Source organism: Amphiprion ocellaris, chromosome 23 (assembly GCF_022539595.1).
Source record: "Amphiprion ocellaris isolate individual 3 ecotype Okinawa chromosome 23, ASM2253959v1, whole genome shotgun sequence".
Taxonomy (NCBI): Eukaryota; Metazoa; Chordata; class Actinopteri; family Pomacentridae; genus Amphiprion; species Amphiprion ocellaris.
The window spans coordinates 8,709,069-8,730,850 of NC_072788.1; the positions used below are offsets into that span (position 1 = coordinate 8,709,069).

Consider the following 21,782-nt stretch of genomic DNA (forward strand, 5'->3'; position numbering starts at 1 on the left):
TGCCGTCAACAAGTCAGCATGAGCACTACCATCTGACTGGGCTTTCCTAACACTGCCCCCATACACTCAGCCAAAACTAGCTATTGCTGCTGCTGTTACTGGCTCCTGCTTTCAATTTCACAAGAGTGGGCCAAGTAATGGCTTCAGTGTTTTGTGGTCTGCCGACACATATGGTCCGTGTAGCAAACCGGTTCCGTGTCCCCCGTCTCCCGCCTCACCCGTCCACCGTTTTGGGACGTGCAGGGAGATGTGGCCAGGGGGAGACAGACGCAGCCCCAGGGGGGAAGACAGCCGCAGCTATGGGCGGACATGTATGGGTCTTGTTATGGCTGCCAAGAGAACTGGGCTCTGTCGGGCAGCCGCTGTAATCAGTGTATTGTGGCACAGTGGGAAATCAACTAAATACTACTTTTTACTTTAAGGTTTGGGCCTTTCGGGGGGAAAAAACAGTGTAGGAGGTTCTCCAAAGTTGCCACACGAGTCTTACGCTTGAATTTGATTTGACATCTGTGTAATATGCTTTATTCAAACTACTTTTTTCCATCAACTAGTTGGGTGTAGGATGAAAAGGCTTCTTCCACTGATAACTTTGGTAGGTATGACCATATGAGCAATCGAACCAGGGCCTTTATCACTTCTTCAGCTGGTCTCAGGAATGACCACATTAACCTTCATTTTATCACTTACATCACCGCAAATATCATAGCTGGTAGTTAGGCTACCGTTGCCCCCCTATCTTGCTCTGTGACCTAGATTAAAGGTTATTTGCTCAAGTCACAGAGGCAGCTCCTTCGGCTCGCCCTTGTTGGGTTTCCTTATCTGAGTTTGTCTGGACAAATCTTAGACACAATGCACCCATTTTGTGCTCCTCTCTGGAGATCCTGTTACAGTGTTCCAGACACGACGCGGTCCACCAGCAGTGCCTCTGGGAGCGCAGCATTTTGGTGGGGTGGCTGCGATTAGCGGCTTCCTCGACTCCGAGCATATGATACATGTGAACTCCTCTTACGTCTCCCGAGCAAGCTTTTGTGCCGTGATGGAGTAAAATGGGGGTCAAATGATGTCATGCAGTGAGAATTCAGATATAGTAACCCTCCCATCCCCGTTACCAACCAAAGAAAATATACAAGTGGATCCAACAGTGCTTCAGGACTCCCCAATGTCCATGTCCTGATTGCTGTAATAATTGCACTGTTGCTTAAGCACCTTCTGTCCGACATATTCCAAGTAATTCTTATGACATTTTTCTGGGAGAAACATTTTAAAAGTTATGAAACAAAACATGAAATAAATGTCTGTTGGATTTAACAAAATAATACCCTTTTTGGGTTGCTGTTCGTTGATTATGCTAGAGAAATAACAAAACGTCTCCAAAACTGTTGAGTCTGTGCATAGAGGTGCCCTGAGGATGATCCAGTGGCTTTATTCCTCCTGCTCTCCAGAAGGACAACTAATAGAGAAGGGCAAGAGAGGCAGCAAGAAGGAGGGAAACGAGAGAATGAGAAAGAAAAGAGTAGTGTTCGCTGACCTCATTCTGACAACAAGCCCGGGAAGAGCCTTTTCATGGAACCATTTCGCAATAGCACTGTTGTTTATACAGGTGGTGTGTGAGTCGAGCAAGATATGCAGAGAGCATGCATTTTGCAACACCTCATTATGAATACTAAACACAAGCAGCATGTCAAATCACACAGGCACACACACACATACACAAGCACTTTATCCCCCAGTTTCATTTTAGTTGTGACATTAGCAAGGAATGCGTCATTCTGGAGGCTGCGTCCAACTCATCGCTCTCTGTTTAGATTTCAAAGTCAAGGTCCGTCCGCACGATCCAAGAGCTGTCAAACACTACTATCCTCCGGTATCGTCCAGTGAGCGCTTGCCTCCTGGAACGGATGCCTCTGGTTGGCTTGTGTGTTTGGCTGCGGGGCGGTCTCCTGCAACAACATCCACTTGGCCAGAGTTCAGCCCTGAGGAAGGCTACAATAGCCCAAAGGTGGCTGCGCAGACCATTGTTTATGCAACAGCACACTACTGGCAGGTTCAAGGGAAAAGACCAGGACAGCAGAGGAATATGGAGGCTTCCTACCTGCACCAGTCATACTTCTCTGTATACATACTGAGAATGTTTATTATGAAACTCTGTTTTTTTTTCTCTTGCATAAGAGATTTTTTATGATTGTTTTTACCACCACAAAAGCAGGAATTAACTTATGCAACTTAATTGCCTGCTTTTTAAAAAAAAAAAAAAAAAAAACATCCTCTAGCAAATAACCTGCTGATGACAGTTTATTTAAACATATTGCTTTGTAAGAATAGTGCTATAAATAAACACTATATTTAAGGTAATGAACTGTAATTTTGTGTTTCTACACAGAGTACACTGTTGCAATGACACAAAATGGAAAACTGGCACCTTAACCGAAGCCACTTAAATTTAATGAAATCTCACGCAAACTAAACAGATTTTTATGCAGTTATTTCTGTAACAGTTGAAGCCTGAATACAAACCCATGCATAAGTTAATGTAGCGCCTATCTTATTTTCCCACTAACCAACGAGGTGAACCAAATCCATTATATCTCCGAAAAATGTGGAGAAAAAAAAAACGATCCACACAACAGCTGTTTGGTAAACATACCAAAGTAATTGTTCCAAATGCCTTATTTTAACACAGATTAAATACAATTAGGGGCTGTTTACCTAATCACAACAAGTCACTCTGCCAAAAGAAAAACCTCTGTCATTCTTTCTAGCAGTTCTGCTCAGAGGAATTGCAGCTGGAAATAGGGTAACTTTTCTAAATGTAGCTTCCTTATGTAGAGGAAGGAACTTTTATACACAAACAAAGCATATGCTCATTGCACAGCAGGACTACAAGGACAGAAAAAAAGATGGTTGGTTGGCTAAGGCAAGGGTCTTCTGAGGTGAATATGAGGAATTCAGGTCAGTGCAGCCGAGACGTTTAACCAGATCAAGCCGCTGCAGCCTGGGTGGAAATAGCATGGGAGGCCAGGGAGAGGGAAACCAGTGCGTCACAGCTCTCGGCCTGATTCCAGGCTCCCCTCAACGCAAACAAGAGCCATAACTTCCCTAATGATCTGAGATCATGTACGCCTCGCACACGTTCCACCAATAGGCAGCGCTTCCTCTTCACCTTTGACCTCAAAGTGGGTGTGCCTACCTTTGACTCTGGATGAAGCTTAGAGCATGTAGGCATGGTGCTAGAGTGGTGGGATGGCAAAAAAAATCATTGAGCTAGGAGGTTTGAATATCCTATTGTGAAAAATCTTTAATCCAAGTATGTACAAAACCACTAAAATCTGGAAAAATCCCCCTTTAAGACCCAACAAATCTCTTAATATCTTAAAGATTTGCCAAATTTCGATAATCTGACGCTCATTTGTTTTCATTTTCAGTCTCCCTGTCACATACAATTGTGATTCAGAAGTCCAACGCCACACACACACACACAGACACACACACTCACCCACACACACACACACACATTGTAAACAGTCTTTATTGAGACGTGAGTGCTTGTATAAACATAGACAAGCCCTATTGAGGGTCCAGGGCTAGGTCGAACAATAAGAGGGGGAAAGTTGCTGGACGTTCCTCACAGACGGTGTGTACAAAATCCAATTATCAGAGCCATGGCATTAACATTCCAGCAGTCTGGCAGGTGACGGCTCCGTCTTTTCAGCCCCCCTACCCCACCCCGACACACACGCACACACACACGCACACACACCCACACACCCACACACACACACACACACACACACACACACACACACACACACACACACACACACACACACACACACACACACACACACACACACACACACACACACACACACACACACACACACACACACACACCGCCAGCATGGGATAGAGTCTCCCGGCAGCACTTCGACAATACACACAAGCAGCCTTCTTCTGCTCCCCCTTCCAAGATCCCCCCCAAGTATTGAGACATATATAGCGGGAAGAAGCCAAAGAGAGGGGAGGCGGTTGGGAGGAGTGTGGGGTCCACCAGCGACACTGGCCTTTTCTTCAGGAGATCAGCGCGACTGGGCTAGCAGGCAGTATCAGTCAATGGGGCATTCTTCTCCTCTCTGTCTCAGGGTGAGAATATGGTGATCGTTGATAACGTTGCTTTGATTGCCATAATGGGGAAACACTTTTTGTTTTGAGCTTTTGCCTCTAAACAGTGCGTGCTTTGTCACCCCTTTGGGTGATGGCATACAAGATGCCGACTGGAAAAAAAAAAGGTTTAGCGCTAAAACAAAAACAATATCGCTGTTCTTGGCTGCAGGGCGAGTTTAATGGATTAAAATAAAGTCTGTGCCTAAGGGCCTCTCAGTAAGAAAAAAATAAACACAACACAAAAAACGCAAGTAAAAACTTGGACTTTTATAGTCTGTGTTGTTTAATTACACCCTCTAACTCCTGTAATTAGCCTTTGCACCTTCTCCCAGCATTATTCCCTCTGGCATCATGAAGCTCTGGACATCATGCATCATTAGCAGCTGTTCTTTTTTTTGCTTTACATTCAGTACATATAGTCCTTATCACTATGGGATGTGGTGTACGTGATAGTGTACATATGATATGCAACGCCTCTGCCTGGTGTCATGCCCTGTACCCTTGTCAGGTCCTATATATAAACGTACATCTGGCCCCCATTCTGCTCTTTCCATCATGTCATCCTGTCTACACGAGAGAAGGCTGTAAGAGATAGAGCAGTGCAGTACACTAGGACTGGAACAAAGGATTATTTTCATCATGGATTTATTATTTTTTGATGGATTATTTTCTTACAAAATGTCAAAATGCCTATAATTTCCCAGAATCCAAGGAAATGTCTCTAAATCACTTTTTTTGGGCCCACCAACTGGCTTAAGCTCAAACATATTGAACTTATAAAGATGTCAAAACAGAAAAAGCACCCTCAATCCTCACATTTGAAGCTGAAAATGGCAAGTATTTGACATTATGGCTTCATAAATTATTGCCGATTAATCAACTAAAATAACTCTCGATGAAGTGATTGATTTGTCAACTAATCCCATCAGCTTGGCAGTACACTACATGATCCCCAGAGATTCTTGCAGACCCACCCGCAAACACTTCCAGAGTTAAAAGTGTGTTCATAACTGCAATGTGATAAGTGCATGTGAGTGCCTAAGTTAGTTTAAAAGAGTTATGATCAGTCATGCCAGCAATCATGTGCATTTCTGTATAATGGGGCGAATAAAACATGTTTTATGTTAGATGTAATCAACAGATAAGTAACATGATAAAGCATTTTTATGTGCAAATTTGACATTATTTTTTTAATAACCTTCCATTAATTAAGTAAATAGGTTCAAAGAATTACCATCTTTAGTTTCATTTGTGCTCTTTTCGGAGCTAAAAGTAACTAAAACTCTACTTTGTCCACCAATAAACCTCCTTTTGTTGCGTCTCCTTCGCCCCCTCTTTGTGTGTCACTGTCCTCCTTTGCAGTGGGATGTTAGTCAAGTGTCTTGTGGCTTTCCCCACCCTCACCAGAAGGCCTGCCCGTGGTTAATTATTCTTGGATGGTGGATGAAAAAAGTGAGTTCTTTTTTTTTCATTAGCTCAGCAGCAGTTTCCCATTCATAATAGTTGGCACTGGTTTTGCACTGCCTGCCAGAGATCACACCCCAACCATTTTCATTTTCCTTCAACCATTTGTTTCATTCATGTCATAGATTTGGCAGCGGCCTGCGTCGCTTTCCTGATGGCCGTCGACCCTTCAACACCCCTCTTTTGAGTCCCAAACTACCGATTGTGGCTTTGTTTTGGATAAGGGCGAAGGAAATATGGAAACAACAATTCACACTGAATACAAGTGATGTTTTCTGACAGTATTTGAGTTTAGGAATTATCAAATTGTAAATGAAAACTGCACTAAGGATACTTTGATAAAGTCATGTAAAGCGCTGCTGACGTGCTCCTGGACACACAAAAAAGGACTTCACACATTGAAGGTTTTCCTGGGAAAGTGGATGGATTTTGTTTATGTATGCAAGCTGCAATGTTGGCATACTTCCAAAGTTAAAAAAGAGCCATTAAAGACTGTAGGCGACCATTCCCTTGCCTTCATACAGTATACTATGCTATAAATTTGCAGAAGTAGGGAATGCTATATGTACAGACCTCTTCCCCTGCACTTTAAGTCCATTACACAGTGCATTGAGCTATCCGAGGCCCCGAGAAACAGCAGTTCATCATCATGCAACTACTGGAAATATGCCCACTGACAGGGAAGCTATATAACACACAAATACACACACACACACACACACACACACACACACACACACACACACACACACACACACACACACAGACACACACTGAAAAACACAGTTCCAATCCCCTGTTCATCAACCACTTCACTAAATCTATTAACTGTGTCTGCATGCATGTATTTTAATCCATACACACAAGCTGAATGTATTCATTTGAGAGTCCAAACACTCAAATGAGCCTGGTGATGCAGTGTGTTCTCTCAGGGCTGCAACCCAATCCCAAGGAACTCCAAAGCGACATATAAAACCCAGGCCCCTTCAGCATCAGGAACCACGATTCCCAACATGGAAACAAACAAGATGGCCACCGCATCTCCAACTGAAGCTGTGCTCACCAGCTCCCATCTGAATGGAGTTAGAGGCTGGCTAGCAGGAGTGCAGAGGAGAAGACTCTCCTGGGGCTGTTGGCTCAGCAAGCGGGACCAGAGGATGGCTGCACCATGGATTAGGGCCCCACAGTGGTCCATTGTTAATTGGGCGCCATGTGTGAAAGCTACAGAGAGATTAGTTTGTACAGCTGCTGCCATTTGTCATAACTGCCCTTAACAAGACACACATGGCAACCCAAGTTACAGCCAGAAGTTTTACAGAAAAGAGGGAGAAAAAATGTCTGGTGAGCGTCTAATAGTTTGCAAAACAGACCTGTATAAGCAGATGAAGATGTTCCTGGGAAACACCGAGCAGACTCAGCTGGGATCCCATAAGAGATGATGAGTTTGGGCATTACTTATTTAGCCATCTGTGGGTCAACTAGGGTCGTTATCATAACTGCTCAAAACGCTATGTTAAGCCAGTAGAGATTCCAGACCACAGGTTGTAAACAATTCTATGAAAACTATGAGGCAAGATCTGCTATTACATCATGGCCCTGTTGGGCAAAGCTCAAATTAGACAGAGCCTGTGTTTTATTAGACTGACATGAGTGGGATATTACGGAGATAACAAGAGGACTAGTGACTGTTATAGCCCGACGACCTCTTGCTTGCCAGATTTCCTTGGCAATGTAAGCTACGCCATGAGGTTTAAGAGAGGGATGGTGGAGTAGAGTTATTTTTTGGTGAGAATCCGCAATGTAATTGTGGGTTGTAGGTATGCGCACATGTTGGAGGCCTAATTACAATCTTGACTTGGTAAATCCGGGACAAGCTTTTAAAGGACTCTCACTTTCAATTTTTGCCCGACAGACGCGAGAGCACAGAGGAGTTGCCGTTCATTGAATCTAAATGCAGCTTTTTGGCCCAAAGTGCAGGTGAGCAATAATGTAACATGTATGTAATGATGGCTTTCTGCACGTGCATGTGTATGGGAGCACAAACATGTGCCTCCATGTGTACATTTTTGCATCTGCGCATTAAATTTTGGAAGGATTCCCTAAAAGTCAGTGCAGTTAAACTTCCAGCTGGAGCCTTGTGCCGGTGGAGAGAGGAGGCCAATTTGAGAAGAATTTAAGCTATTGGAGGCCAGATCACATAGGCTTTCAGAAGACACCATGGTAACAAGCGCTGTTCTTCCCCAGAAAAATAACGGGCTTCATTAACCATCTTGTTAGCACTGCAGCAGACTTTAATCTCAGGGTCCACACAGCATTGGATGAGCCTGTTCCTAACACATAGTGGCCAAACGATTTCATCATTACTGAATTTATAGGCACAGCTATTCCTATTGGGTGAAAATCATCTAAATGTATGAAATCACATGTAATGACATATTTAAAAAGTTATGGCAAAAAGGAATACTTAAATAAACTGTCAATTTTAGGGTTTAGATTAGTAGCAAAGCCAAAAATAATTCTGCCCATAAATTGGCAGTGGCTGAGTTTTTTTGGGAGTTTCTACTTTAGGTTGTTCACTGTGAACGTTGAGTTTATGCCTTGTCTTAATTTAATTCTCTTATATTCATGTGGAAATCTCCAAAGAAGATATATGAGAAAGATGGATTTTTCTGTTGTTTTGTTCTCCTTTTACTTGCTGTATGAATTTCGTGTTGTAAGTCTGTATAAAATCTGAAACAACTTCTGGTTTAGAGAACTTCAGATGTGCTACAAACAAGGCACCCATATTTCCTCTCCTCCTGTCATTGCCTCTATATGGCTCACTTTAATCGCTTACAGTCCCACTGCTCTAAGATGCTGTCTTTCATAAAACACAGCATGTTTATGTAAGTACTAAAAATGTAAATGACTTATTTCTTCCTGCTCTCCTTGCTTTTTCTGCCACTATATAACTTTTCCTACTGTATGGGTCAATAACACTCATACTGTCTCACTGGGGGCTGTATTGTTTATTACACTGAATATAAAGCATCTTCTGAAGTTCGACAGTTGGTTTCTGAATTTGGGATCTTTTTTAAGAGTCAACCTGACATATGTGAGGGAGGAGTGGAAGCTCTTACGCGAGCTTTGACAACTCAATGGGGTGCTGATGAATCCGTCCCAAGCAGGCCATTCCCAAGCCCCAGACACCATATCCCCTCTCTGACCCGCCGCACTGACATTAGAAAGAAATCCTCTAGGGATTCGGCCCCCCCACCCCAAACAACAACATGCCCACCCAAAAGTACATTTTGCACAGCGCTGCGATGGCGGGCCTTTCTTTTTCTGTCCCACTCAGGTCTCGTCGAGCCGTCACAGTGATGGGCCGTACTGTACCGCCAGACAAAAGAAGAGACAACCATCACTCTGGGCCACTGATCGGCCCTGTCTGGACTGAAAAGACTTTGATGGGGCAAAGCAGGGTGGGGGGTGCTGCACAGAGAAGTTAGTGTCTCCTGGGCAACCACTCTGATTGTCTGTCCCTGCCCAAAGTTCCCCATAGCACCCCACCTACTACCCCTTCCCGTTTTTTCTTCCCTTCACTGACTGTTCACAAGACTCCATCCTGGCTAAAGGCGACTGGCTTTTGCATGGAAGTCTCACTCTGATACTTGCTTTTCTCCTGAGAAAAAGGTCAGAAAACATCTTCACACAAATTCTCCATCTAAGACTTTTGTGCCTCCCATCTGAACCTTCTTATCCGTCTTTTCACTGCTGTCTTACATGACCAGCCTAGCAGGCAGATGGGACAACAGTAAGTTTTTCTTGCTGTTACGCTGCTATGATGGCAAAGAACAGAGGGCAGCCATTGGATGGAGAAGCTCGGGCAGCAGGGAGGGCCTGCTTTGTAAGGCAGGACAGTGAGGTACGGTGTAGTGCCTGGGATGGGGGTGAATGTACCCATTTGTCTTCATTTGGTAGGACTGGCAGACAGGGTGGGGGTGGGGAATCTATCCGGGAGGAGTGGGAGGTGCTGGTCCTCCAGTCAAGTGGCCTCGGGGGGATTTGAAATGCATTTGGGGTCCTCCCCAAAAGCCTGGGAAAGTGTGGGGAAGCTGAGATCTTAACCATAGACTAATGACACAAACTGCAGTCCTTAACCAAGTGCAGCCACAAACGCAAAACTGAGTCTCCTGCTGAAATACACAAGAAAAGCCTTTTCAACACAATACATGTGCCTTACAATACCAAAGAAAGGCCTTGTCCCATTTTTTGACGGATGCAACAGTGCAAACTGTGACACAGGCAAATTAAACACACTGTAGCAGAGCAAAGGAGAGAGTTGTAAATTTTGTTGAGAAAGAAAGCATCCACATTTCTCAGTGGCCTCTGCTCCGAGTTGCCTTGTTTCCATGGAGATTTATGTACACATGGCACACAAAAGAGGGCTAAGGAGGTAACACGGCCTGTTTAAGCCTTGAGGTATGTGCTCGAGCAAAGCCCCGCTGCTAATAACACAAGCTTCATACTGAGCCAGGCAACCTGGCTGCACTGCACCCAGGATAGTGTTTGAGAAAGAGCAGGAGGGGAAAGAAGGCAGAGGAAAGTCGGATGGAGATCACAAACAACCAGAGATCCTGGAGAGGGAGTGAAGACATTAAGAGTGAAAGAAATCCAGCAAGAAAGCGAGCAAGAAAGAAAGAAAGAAAGACTGCACTGCAAAACATAAATAGCTCCCGGGTTAAGAGAAAAAGGATCGGGAAGACATTTAGTGGGAAGCGGAAATCAATAAGGCAAGCGGTGAAGCTGGGAGGGAGTTCTAAGTGGATTAGATTGAGAGAATGTGTTCGATAGGTTATGGCTCTGAGAGAGAGGTAGCCAGACACCGCAGGCTCTATTGCATACTAATAAGGAAGCTAGAATGAAAGCTAAGCGCAGGGTTGTGCAGTTCACTGTGAAGACTTTTTCTATATGGCTTTGGCATCATTGGTTGAGGCTTTTCCCAGGATTTGAATTTTACGATCTTGCTAAGTTTGTTCTGAATGTTCACTGTTAAAATTCATGTCCGAGAATAAAATTCCACTCAGCTTCCAAAAGAACCGCTGTCCAGACTTTTTACAATATCATGTCACCAGGCAAATTCGAAAATTAAAGGGAGTTGAATAACTTGACTCAAATAAAGTCAAACAGTGGTGTTCTTATTGCTGTCTGCTGACAACAAGTTTTGTTTCACACTTCTGGCATGAACCCAGCCACCGTTCCTCTGGCCAAGCGCCTGGGCCTGGGACAGCTGTCATGGTCGCAGTCTCGGGCTTGAGGGAAAGCCAGGCAGCAAGAAAAGAAAAAGAGACTGGGAGAGAGAAGGAGTGAGAGAGTCATTTGGCTGGGCAGCGTGCCGCAGGGGTGATTCCTGATGGCAGAGAAGGATAAGGGGATTCAGGGAGGGAGGGTTAGATGTTGTGCTTAGTCACAGACCTCCACTGTGACCCAGAAGGTCAGACCTCCACACTGGTCGCCTGACCAAAGCCTCCGAGGCAGCCAGGCGGAAAACAAGATGCAAACAGCCACCCCATGCAGCGTGAAGAGCAGGCAGTGGCCAGTCTTGAAGATAGCAACCAGCCAGACTAACCCGGCCAGAGGGATTGGAGTGGGGGGTGACGCAGTGCGGGAGGGAGCCGGTGGTGCCTACTCCCCCTCACTTAGGCCAGTGAACCAAGGGACCACCAGCTAGACCAGAAGCAGTGGCAGGGGAGTGGAGACAAACAGTTGCCAAGAGACCACCGGTGATCCTGCGACCGCTGCGGTTTGACCCCGATTGAGGAGGTCAACAAGGGGGGCTTACGAACAGCCACCCCCATCTCCGCCACCTCCCCTGACCACCACCACCACCCCCAGGCAAAAAGTCTTCCTCCTCCACGTGCCCCGAGACTGCAAGGGCGCGTTTACACTGATCTGTTTTGCTCAATTAAACTTCAGAGGACACCCTGCCACATCTCTTTGCAAAGGTCACGACCCCAGGGGCAGAGGTTAAGTCTGACGATAGTAAAACAAGGTCTCCATTAACACTGCGGCGGGTATTCAGACGTAATCCGTCCATTTCCACAAACTGTCATGACAGTGTGAAAAAAAAAAGCTACATTACTGAAGGGGTGGAAGAAAAAAGTCAAGGTAATGATGTTTTATGGCTGTGTTAACTTTCAGCACCAGAGTAATGGGAAAACTGCTTGACCTTGACTTCTTCAGTCTCCCGTTGTACTACCTCAGCAGTGAACTGTTATGAGAAAACTCACAATTCCTTGTAGTAATTTTCAATTTCATTTTGACTAGATATAGTTGAGGAAAACGTAAGCAAGATTTATCCACAATCCTTCAACTGGTTTACTTGTGGATCTTAATCGCATCTCTTTTTAATTATTTCATTTCATATTTTATTAATTGCTTCCATGTGTATGAAGAACAAGACAACTGAAGGCAGCACTGATAACTTTCAATGAGTACAAAAACTACATCCCGAGCAAATAGTGATGTGCAGCTTAACAAAAACCAAAGACAAACGAATCCCACAGAATTCTGACATGTCCCAACACGATGCTTATCTACATGCCTTGTTACAACTATTCCATCAAGCTGTCAGACTGGATATGCAAAATATGAATCCAGGTGGGGAGAGGTGATGATTCAAAGAAAAAACAAAAAGAATCGCACTTCTCGTTTCATCTGATAACGACACAACAGTGCATCGGAGCACCGCAGCAGTGAGTGTGAGAAGCCAGGGCCCTGTATTGAACACGGCCTGCCAGTTGGCACAATGGATGCCACAACCCCCACTCCCAGCCCCCAGCCTGCTTCCCAGCGGGCATTCATCTGGGCATGCACATGGGTGCTACAGCCCTGCCTGGCTAAACGCGTCTGTGCCCCAGAACAAGGGGGCTGAGTGCCCTCTCAAAATTCACTCAGGACACTCACTGCCAACCCGCCGACCTTTCTCAGGCAGCAACCCGCCGCAATCGAAAACAAATACACTCCGAACTTGGTTTTCTGGCACAGAAAAAACTAAGGAAAAAAATACTGTTGAGAAAATAGCGGCAGCAAAATAATTCATCTTATGCAATCACACAACGCAGCAGAAGCAAGCAGGACAGAGGGAGCAATATTAAAAAGCACAGTCCGAACCCGTTTTTTTTTTTTTTTTTTTTTTTTTTTTTTAACAGTTCGCACAAATAGCAGATTTTGTTTCGGCCGGAGCCGTTTGCTAGTTTCTTTGTGTTTGATTCTGTTTGTTTGTTTCGTGCAGTTGCAGCAGAACAAAGGCAGCGGCTTCCATTCTGCCACTGTCAAAAAACTTTCCAACGTGCCCACTGCATTGCGGATGCCAACCAACGAATCAAAGGCATGCTGCAAGCAGACAAAGAGAGTTTGATGCCAACCTCCAAACCTCTAACAACCATTACTGGTGATTTGCCTGCCTCCCTGGCACAGGGTAAAACAAAATGGCGCCGCGCCGCACGCTACCACAACATGGCTGCATTGTCAGGATTTGGGCACTGCTTGGTAACTTAAAGAAAAGGAAAAGACGCTTTAGTTTGCAAAAACTAAAAAGGAAAAAAAAAACATGGCCGTCTGTGATTCGGGTAAAAGAATGCTATTTTGCATTTGCCAAAGTTTCAATCAACAGAAATTTTGAGGACAACGGTAAATAATCGCTTTGAGCTGCAAAGCGTTCCTAAACTGAAGCGCATTTTTTGAATTGCGAAACAGAACATTATGTTCAGCATTCGTTTCCAGCACTAAAATGAATTTTCTTGCCATCAACTTGCTCTTTTTCTCTCAGCAGTCGCATTTTCCTAAAATAACAGCACGTGAAATGCCGCATATAATGTCGAATACAAGAACTAACTTATCATATAAATGGTGCATATTGTGAAAAAAAAAACAGCACTAAAAAGGCATTCTCGAATTGGTACTGAACAGTTAAAAAAAGCAGCAGATGCAAACCAGAGAAGCGGTGGCATCCTACAAAAGACACAAAAGACGGTCTGATGCCAACCCCGGTGCCAGTGGCAACCATTATTGTCTCTGTGCTGTGCCTTCTGCTTTCCCTGGCACTTATCAAACACAAAATGGCGCTCAGGGTTTGATGATAATGAGCTAGCTATACCACTATTCCTCCCTCAATAGCAACGGGTTGGTGGTTGTTCGGTGTCGTAGCAATAGATTTAATACGAGGGAATTTCACCATGGAACACTATAGGGGGAATTCCTGTGGTGTCACCAGATAAAGGGAGGAAGTTCAAAACTGTGAGACGTGAATGACTGAAATTTAATTACATGCTGCACAACCCTGTTTTGCAGGACGTATAAATTTAATTTTGAAAGGTTTGTCCGAGTAACAATTAATGGCATCTATATAAAAATATTGTCTTAAACTTTAAATTATGAGGGTCAAATGTGATGTTTCTGTCTTCAAACTGCGGTTAAGAATCTCCCACTTTGCAGCCCTGATGGCAGACCATGCCAAGCTGCTTTCTAAAAAAAGAAATTTCCAGTTTTCAGTTTTGGCTGAAATTCCCTGTGCTGGACATGATCTCAAATGTGTCTGTGAAAGCCACGGTTTAATGAGTGTGTGCCATGTCTTTCAGTGATGTGTCAAAGGAAAAATTAAATTACAGTAATTAAATTCTGTCAATTCTGTAAAAGGATTTTAACACTTTCATTCAAAAAAATTGTGCATGTCAAAAAACCTATTCCTCTACCTGGCAGCCAATTTTTTTTATCCTCTTATAACACACTGTGCTAAAAAGTAAAAATAAAAAATGGCACGATTCGGTGTTCACATTGAGCACATCACTGTGTCCGCAAAACGGCTTTCATCTAAGGAAAACCTGATTTTCAGGAATTAAGAAAACACAGAAGTTTCACTTTCACACAAATACAATCAAACATTATACACAGACACAATACAAGTTGGAAGCTGGAACTTCTGGAAAATATTAAACACACTCATATCTTCAGCGCTAACCTGCAATGTGACTTTAGATTTATATTAGAAAGACAAAAAGTACAAGTTTTGGTTGATAACAGAAGAGTTTTAAAATTATGTATTGAACATTATGTATTGGGGCTAAAGGGAAGAAGGCTGTTTTTTTTAACAATGCGGGGACAACCTCAGCTTTTAAGAATATGTTTTTAATACACAGCAAACCTGGATACTGAGGCACAGATCAATAAAAATACACGATGAGTGGGTTTATTTTAATTTAACCAGTCTATGCTGCAACTTTATGCAAATGTCACTACTTGATTTTCAGACAGAATAAGTATGCAGTGTGTGTGTGTATGAGATAATACATATCCTGTCAGAGTTGTAGCTACTGAATAATTAGCAAACATAATTTGGAGCTGCTGCTGGAGTACAGCAGAGCAAAGACACATTTAACCCTCCCGTTGTCCTCATTTACAGGCACCAAAAAATATTGTTTCCTTGTCTGAAAAAAAATCCAAAAATTCAGCAAAAAAATTTCCAATTTCTGAAAATTTGCAAAACCTTTAGGAAGAAAATTCCAATAATTCCTTAAAAGTTTCCCTTAAAAGTTTTACTTTTTAAAAAAAAAATCCCCCAAATTTGGCAAGAAAATTCTTGTAAATATTTTCAAAAAATGAGTAAAAATCTTCCAAAAAATCCTGAAAATATCTATAGTGATTACATGTATATCAGTAAAACTTCTAATATTTTCTTCAAGAAAATTCACAAAAAAAATCTAGCAAAATCCAGCAAATTTTGCTGGATTTTGGTTGATTTTTTTTGTGAATGTTCTTAAGAAACTTTTTTTAGCATTTTTTTCTACCAAAAAAATTTTCAAAAATTTCCCAAAAATGTTGAAAATGTTTACAATAGAAGTTTCACTGTGAAAATAGATTTTTTTTCCCACATTTTCAAACTTTAAACAAGGTCAATTTTGACCTGCAGGACGACACGAGGGTTAAAACATGTTCCACATTTAACACTGATTGCACATTTTCTTCTTGTTTAGCAATGAGCCTAAACCTAAAAATGTATGCTGTGTATATGCCATACTGACCATCATGTTTATTTGTCTGGCAAATGTAGTGGTGCTTTCAGCCAGTCTCAGCAAAACTGCCAAGAAGGAACACATGTGACCCTTGACCTTGCCAAGCCATCATTCACACACGCATGGTGAAACAAACGCACACAGTGTGAGTCTGAACCTACCTTGGTCCTGCACATAGTATGCTAGAAACAAGTCCAGCTCCTTGACCGATACTGTTATGTGGTGTGGCTGGACACAAAGTGCTGGGTTGGTGCAATGTGGAGACTTGACGAGGCGCTCGCCGTCTGTACTTTCCAGAGGGATGCCTTTGAAGAGGATGACCATCACCAGGTCCAGACGCCAAACTTTGTCGGCCTGCCGCAGACAGTCGATTCGGCGGATCTTGCCCTTCTGGTCCGGGTTGGATAGCACGCAGCACGGGGGCTTCTTGCCCGTCACGCTGAGGACAAAGTCCTCCCGGTACTCCTGCCGAATGTCCTTACGCAGCTTGGCCAGCAGCCTGGACGCCCATTTCTGCTTCACCTCGGGCTTCTCGCTCAGAAGCTCATCCTTCACCGCGCGCTCCTCGTCCTTGGACATTCGCTTCTCGTGCTTTTTGAAGTACTTGCGTTTTCTGGCCTGGAGGTTGAACCACGTGTAGGCGATGGCACGGACATGAGGGAGAAGTGCCTCGATGAAGGGATGAAATTCATCCTGCAGCATCCGAGTGAGGAGAGAGGGGGGGAAGAGAGAAGAGTCAGGTCATCAAACACAGAGAAGAAACATGGGTTTATTCAGCTGCTAATCTGAGGCAGAAGGGAAGTCAGACCACAAATTAAAAAAAAAAAAAAATCCACATAATCAGTCACATAATATTATTGGCAGCTGATGTTTCTCTTCATGTAGCAACACTGGTTTTACAATCCAAGATGTATCTGGATGTACTGCAGGTATGACAAGGAAATTCCACCGTTTATATCAACTGCCAGCACTACAATAGCACCAAACCCTGTGACTGAATGCACTCGCGGCTCTGAGCAGGACCCCCTTGCTGCTGCTGCTGCTACAGAGAGCATGCGCCCCTCACAGTTGCATTTCTCTTATCAAACTATCCACATTCCATTGTGAACTTATCCCGTGTCTACTAAGGACCGAGGATAAGCCGGGAGGCCGCGTGGGATGCAAAAAAGGGAAGTTACGGAAGATTCCCGCTCTGCAATCGTAAAGCACACAGCCTCATGTACGGGCTGCATGTACAAAACGCAATTAAAACACAAGCGCAGGAGGAAGGCGGCATTTCAAACAAAACCAAAAGGGTGAAAGGTATTTGCAAAGGTTGACGCAGGACTCGGAAAGAAGTTGGTGCCAAATTATTTCAAGTGTTGAGGTTAGCACATGGAATGGCACTTGCTCCGCTTCATTCCAAAAACTTGAGGTTAGCAAGTGAAATTAAAATTCAGCCTACTTATAAAATCTCTGCTTTAATTTAAAGTAAAGATTTTTTATGGTAAATTAATATCAAAATATAGGAGATTCAGATTTATATTAGTGGAAATATTTTCAACACAATATTTCATTTGGTCTTCATGTTTGCTTTTATTAAAAAATAAACTTTTCACAAATGTTGAATTTGAGAGAATTTCCTTCGAGTCTTTCTTAAAAAAAAAAAAAAACAATATTTCTACCACAACCCAGCAGCTCAGTTGCTTATGGTTTTTACATCAACAATACTTCAGTAAATCTACAACAAATTGTAATCGTTTCATAATGCTAACCCTTTTGGAGGTGTGGGAATGTACTGGTAGATTCAGGAGTCGTCAGCGAGAAGTGGAAACGTTAAATTATCTTTGTTTGAGGCCATTAAAATGTCACATTTAATAAGTATATGAATCCCCCTTTAAGCAAGCGTTTTGAAGAGTCCAACCACATATTGTTCTTTTTGTAGGCAGGCTATAGGAAACCACAGAAATCCACTCCCTATCTGTGCCTGCCGCTGGTGCTCCTCTGAGTAGCCAATAAAACCCTGCTCCAGTAGAGAAACATCAAATTATGATCATTTATTACACACAGCGAATAAACCTTTTTATACTCTACAGATTCTAGTTTTTAAATGAAAGTAAAAAACATCTAATTCAGAACTTCTTTAAACCCCTCACTATATAAAGTTGGCAATTAAAATGACAAAAGTAAGAATCTTTTTTTCACTCACAGCTCAAAACACTTCAAATATTATGTTAATTTTTTTAAACCAGGCTAAAGCCAAAAATGCCGTAAAGATAAATGACTTGGCCAGGGCCGATGCAGTGCACTTCAGCTGGGGCCATAAAAGCACAATCCCCTTAAGTACAAACTAAACCACATCTCAGTCAATCACTTACTTATGCCAAGTAAAATATAAACAGTAAAACTGAGTCAGCCAAAGCCGTCTGCTACTCTGTCCAAACGCTGAATCAACCTTATCGTGTGTTTGATCTTCCTACAGTGAAAGTGGCTTTATCTTCTTCCAACTTCACTTCCCTAAAGTATAAGGGTTTTTGCTCTAAATAAAAAAATACACGCATGGGGCAAAAAATTACACAAACACAGCTCAAGCAAAGGCCGGGAAGTGTGTGTGTGTGTGTGTGTGTGTGAGTGTGAGAGAGTGTGTGAGGTTACTGGAGGACGCAAATAACCTAATTAAAAGTGAGAGGAAATGAGCATACCTGCGCTACTTATACAGGACAATATTATTAGAAAAATCCATCTTTACGCACGGGTTTATGCGCACAAAGAATGTGTAAAGATTCACTGAAATGATTTTTCGTTCCAAAGTGAAAAAAATCACCACAAACGAAGCACACTCATATTTAAAGTTAAATTTTTGCGCTGTTTTCATTTGCAAGACAAATCTATGTCATTTAGAAGAATTAGGAAAGCATTTCCACCGCAGTCCCGACGCACACACGCACAACTTTCCATCCACTCGCTTGCATGTGGGGAATTTTACAGCAAATATGCACGGTTTAAAAGAAACAAAACAAAACAAGAAAGACACAAATACCTGAGTTAGACAAATCGGGGAATACATGACGAGACGGCAACGCAGAAGGCGAATGTACTTGGACTGATTCCTCTGATCACTTTATCGCGCCATTCCTGGACCGATGTGCACCATGCAAAGACTCTCCGCGTAAAAACAGCCAAAAAAAGAAGTTATCCAAGAACATCCATAGATTTCTTTTTCGCCAAAGATTGTCGTCACCGCAGACGGGAAAATTACGATTTTACGCAGGTTATTTTTGTTGTTGACAAGCAGATTGTACTCGTAAAGCCGGTGCGAACGGGCTCTTTTTTTTCCTTCTCCGCTGCGTCCTCCTCTAACTACATGAGGCTGTTTGCGCGTCTCTTTGCGGTGGTATCTCATAAAAGCGTGAAGCTTCAGAGGAGTGTGTGATGTTCACCCCCAGCTTTGAACAAACTTGATACGAAATCGACCGGTGCACCTTCGGTCCTGCGCGATTCCAGCAAATCAGACCCAACTTTTTTTTTTTTTCACCCACGTAATTACACAGTCACACTCCTCCTTCTCCTCCTTCTCCTCCTCCTCCTCCTCCTGCGACCATATCCACCCTCCACAGCAACTCCTCCGTCTCCTTACTCGGTTTGCATACAATTCATTTACCCCCCCTTTACCGGTGCGCAATTATTTTACGAGCAGCTTCGGGGACTTTGGACATTCAGTCACATCCATGCAGAAAAGGGAAATTTCCCCTCTGGCCACCCTTTGCTCCTCTTCCAGTGCACTGAAAGCAAACCTTAGTGCTTTTTCACTGTCATATTATTATTTATAACTCTTTCTGGAGGCTTCTCAACATAAAGACAGAATATTTTGTTAAACTTTCACAGAATCCTTTAAAAATATAATTCATAAATTTTAGCGGCTACAAACAAAACTAGCCTGCAAATATTAGCTTAAATTAGCATAAAAGTGTCACTTGCTTTTTAGTTTAACCTAAAGAAGTTTATATTTTTTACTTTGTTTTGAAAACTTCTCAACATAAATAAAAACAGAACATTTTGTTACACTTGTTCAAAACCCTTTTAAAACTAGTCATTTATCAGTTTTAACAGTTACAACAATACTAGCTGGCAAATTTTAGCTTAAATTAGCTTGAAAGTGTCCCGCTACAATTAGCAAACAATGTTTTTTTAAGTTTAACCTAAGGAGGTTTATTTTTTTACTTTTTCTGACAACTTCTCAACATAAATAAAGACAGAACATTTTGTTAAACTTGTTCAAAACCCTTTTAAAATTAGTTGTTTATCAATTTTAAAAGTTATAACGATGTTAGCTGGCAAGTTTTAGCTTAAAAGTGTCCCGCGCTACAATTGGCAAATGTTTAACACTACGCATTTCATTTGCATTTTGTCTGTACACTTCTCAACATAAGGACAAACATTTAGCTAAACATTAAATGAACCCTTATACAATTACTTAATTTATCGCTTTTAACAGCTACAGCGAAATATTAGCTTCAAGGTGTCACACGCTAAGAGTAGCCAACAGCGTCAGTGCTTCTTAGTATAACTGGATGAAAATTTTCTGTATTTTTTTCATCTTTTATGAAAATGTATTGCCATAAATAACGACAGAACAGTTAAACTTTTAAAGAGCCCTTATAAAATTAATAGTTGTAACAGTTAAAGCAAAAACATTAGCTTAAATTAGCTTAAAAGCGTTGCATGCTACAATTGGCAAAAAACATTTTTTTAAATTAACCCTCACACAACAGCGACAAACATTTTTAATATCTTTTTCTGATAACTTCTCAACACATAAAGACAGAACATTTTGCTAAAAAAATGAACAATTCATCACTTTTAAACAAATTAGACTACAGATACTAGGCTAAACGTGCTACAATTAGCTTGTTTAGCTTACGTTTGAGGGGAATTTAGGTTAAAAATGTAATTTTTTTCAGTGCCAGTTTGTCTTTTAGCACAAAGTGAATATATTCTATCTATTTTAACACGTTTTGTCTTTTCATGAGTGTGTTTTCTGAGATACACTGACTCCTGGCTAGGCTAGGTGTGTTAGATATTAGCAGGAACGCTGGAAGTTAGATATTATTCCTTCGCTGCTGCGGTGTGTGTGCGGGCTGCTGTGTGTCCTACAGAGCTGTCAGCGGTCCACACAGAGTTCATTTGCCAGATTAAGGGGAATGAGATGTTAACATAGGCTGCTGGAGAATCAGTGCCAAGTTTAGTACTATCTTTTTTTTGTTTGTTTTGGCACGATCGTGCCAGTGTTGGGGGTCCACTTCTCCACAATCCTCACCGTAGCGAGGACGAGAGCGCATTCACACCAAAAAAATAAAAATTAAAAAAAAATAATAAAAAAAAAACACAAAGAAGCACAACATTTCAAAGCAATAATAATCCATGTTCACGTACCATTGCACTGTACTGCATGGATTAATAGGGAATCCTGGAGTCTGGTGGAAACACACAAGCCGGTAGCTTCACATTTCTCACGCTCAACTTTGTACTTTGGAGGGTTTTCTCTTGCAGTGCTCGCAAAAAAAAAAAAAAAGAAAAAAAAGTCAACCCCGGAAGACAATTCTTGGCAGATAGCGGTGAAAAGAAGTTAGGAGCACCTCGCGTTTTTTTTCTCTTTTTTTCTTGTCTTCCTTCCTCTTCAAGTCTTACTTTTTTGGATCGTGTTTTGGGGTTGTTCAGTGGAGTTGAACGTGATCCAGAAGAGGCTGAGTTTTCGCCACTGGGTTGGTCTCCGCCTTCACTTTCACTGTCTGACTGACTGACTGCCGCCCTCCGGCTCTCAGCCACCACCGTCAATTTACGCGCAACTTCCGCGACACGGTATCCGGCACGACTCTTCACAATAAAGTGCAATCTAGCAGGCATTCATTTAATGCAGCATGTGCAGTGAGAAAACCTTAAAAAACAGCATAATATAAGGCAGAACTTTATCAATCCTTGTTCCAGATATTGCTCAGAATTACATAACATGAGAATAACTTCCATGCCTGAGAGTATAGCAATGACTGAACTAAAACTAAGTAAGCTGAAAAGGACTAGAATAGAAAATTAACAAGTAATGCTGGCTATAGCTCTGAGGTAGTAAGGTAA

General features: G+C 42.4%; 1 protein-coding gene across 10 annotated transcripts in view; it reads right to left on the reverse strand.

Moving 5' to 3' along the window:
- Positions 1-21,434, reverse strand: part of LOC111567537 (nuclear factor 1 B-type) — a 66,299-nt gene extending 44,865 nt beyond the window's left edge. For 2 of the 10 annotated variants that reach the window (XM_035947475.2, XM_035947480.2), the window contains exons 1-2: positions 18,694-19,174; positions 15,836-16,367 (exon numbers count right to left, since the gene is read on the reverse strand). In XM_035947475.2, the coding sequence (XP_035803368.1) occupies positions 15,836-16,367; positions 18,694-18,720 (559 nt within the window). In that variant the 5' untranslated portion in view covers positions 18,721-19,174. Of the gene's footprint in view, positions 1-15,835; positions 16,368-18,693; positions 19,179-21,086 lie in introns of those variants that run through there. The other 8 variants (XM_055007521.1, XM_023268724.3, XM_035947476.2 and 5 more) reach the window with 7 other exon arrangements.
- Positions 21,435-21,782: the final 348 nt, after the last annotated feature.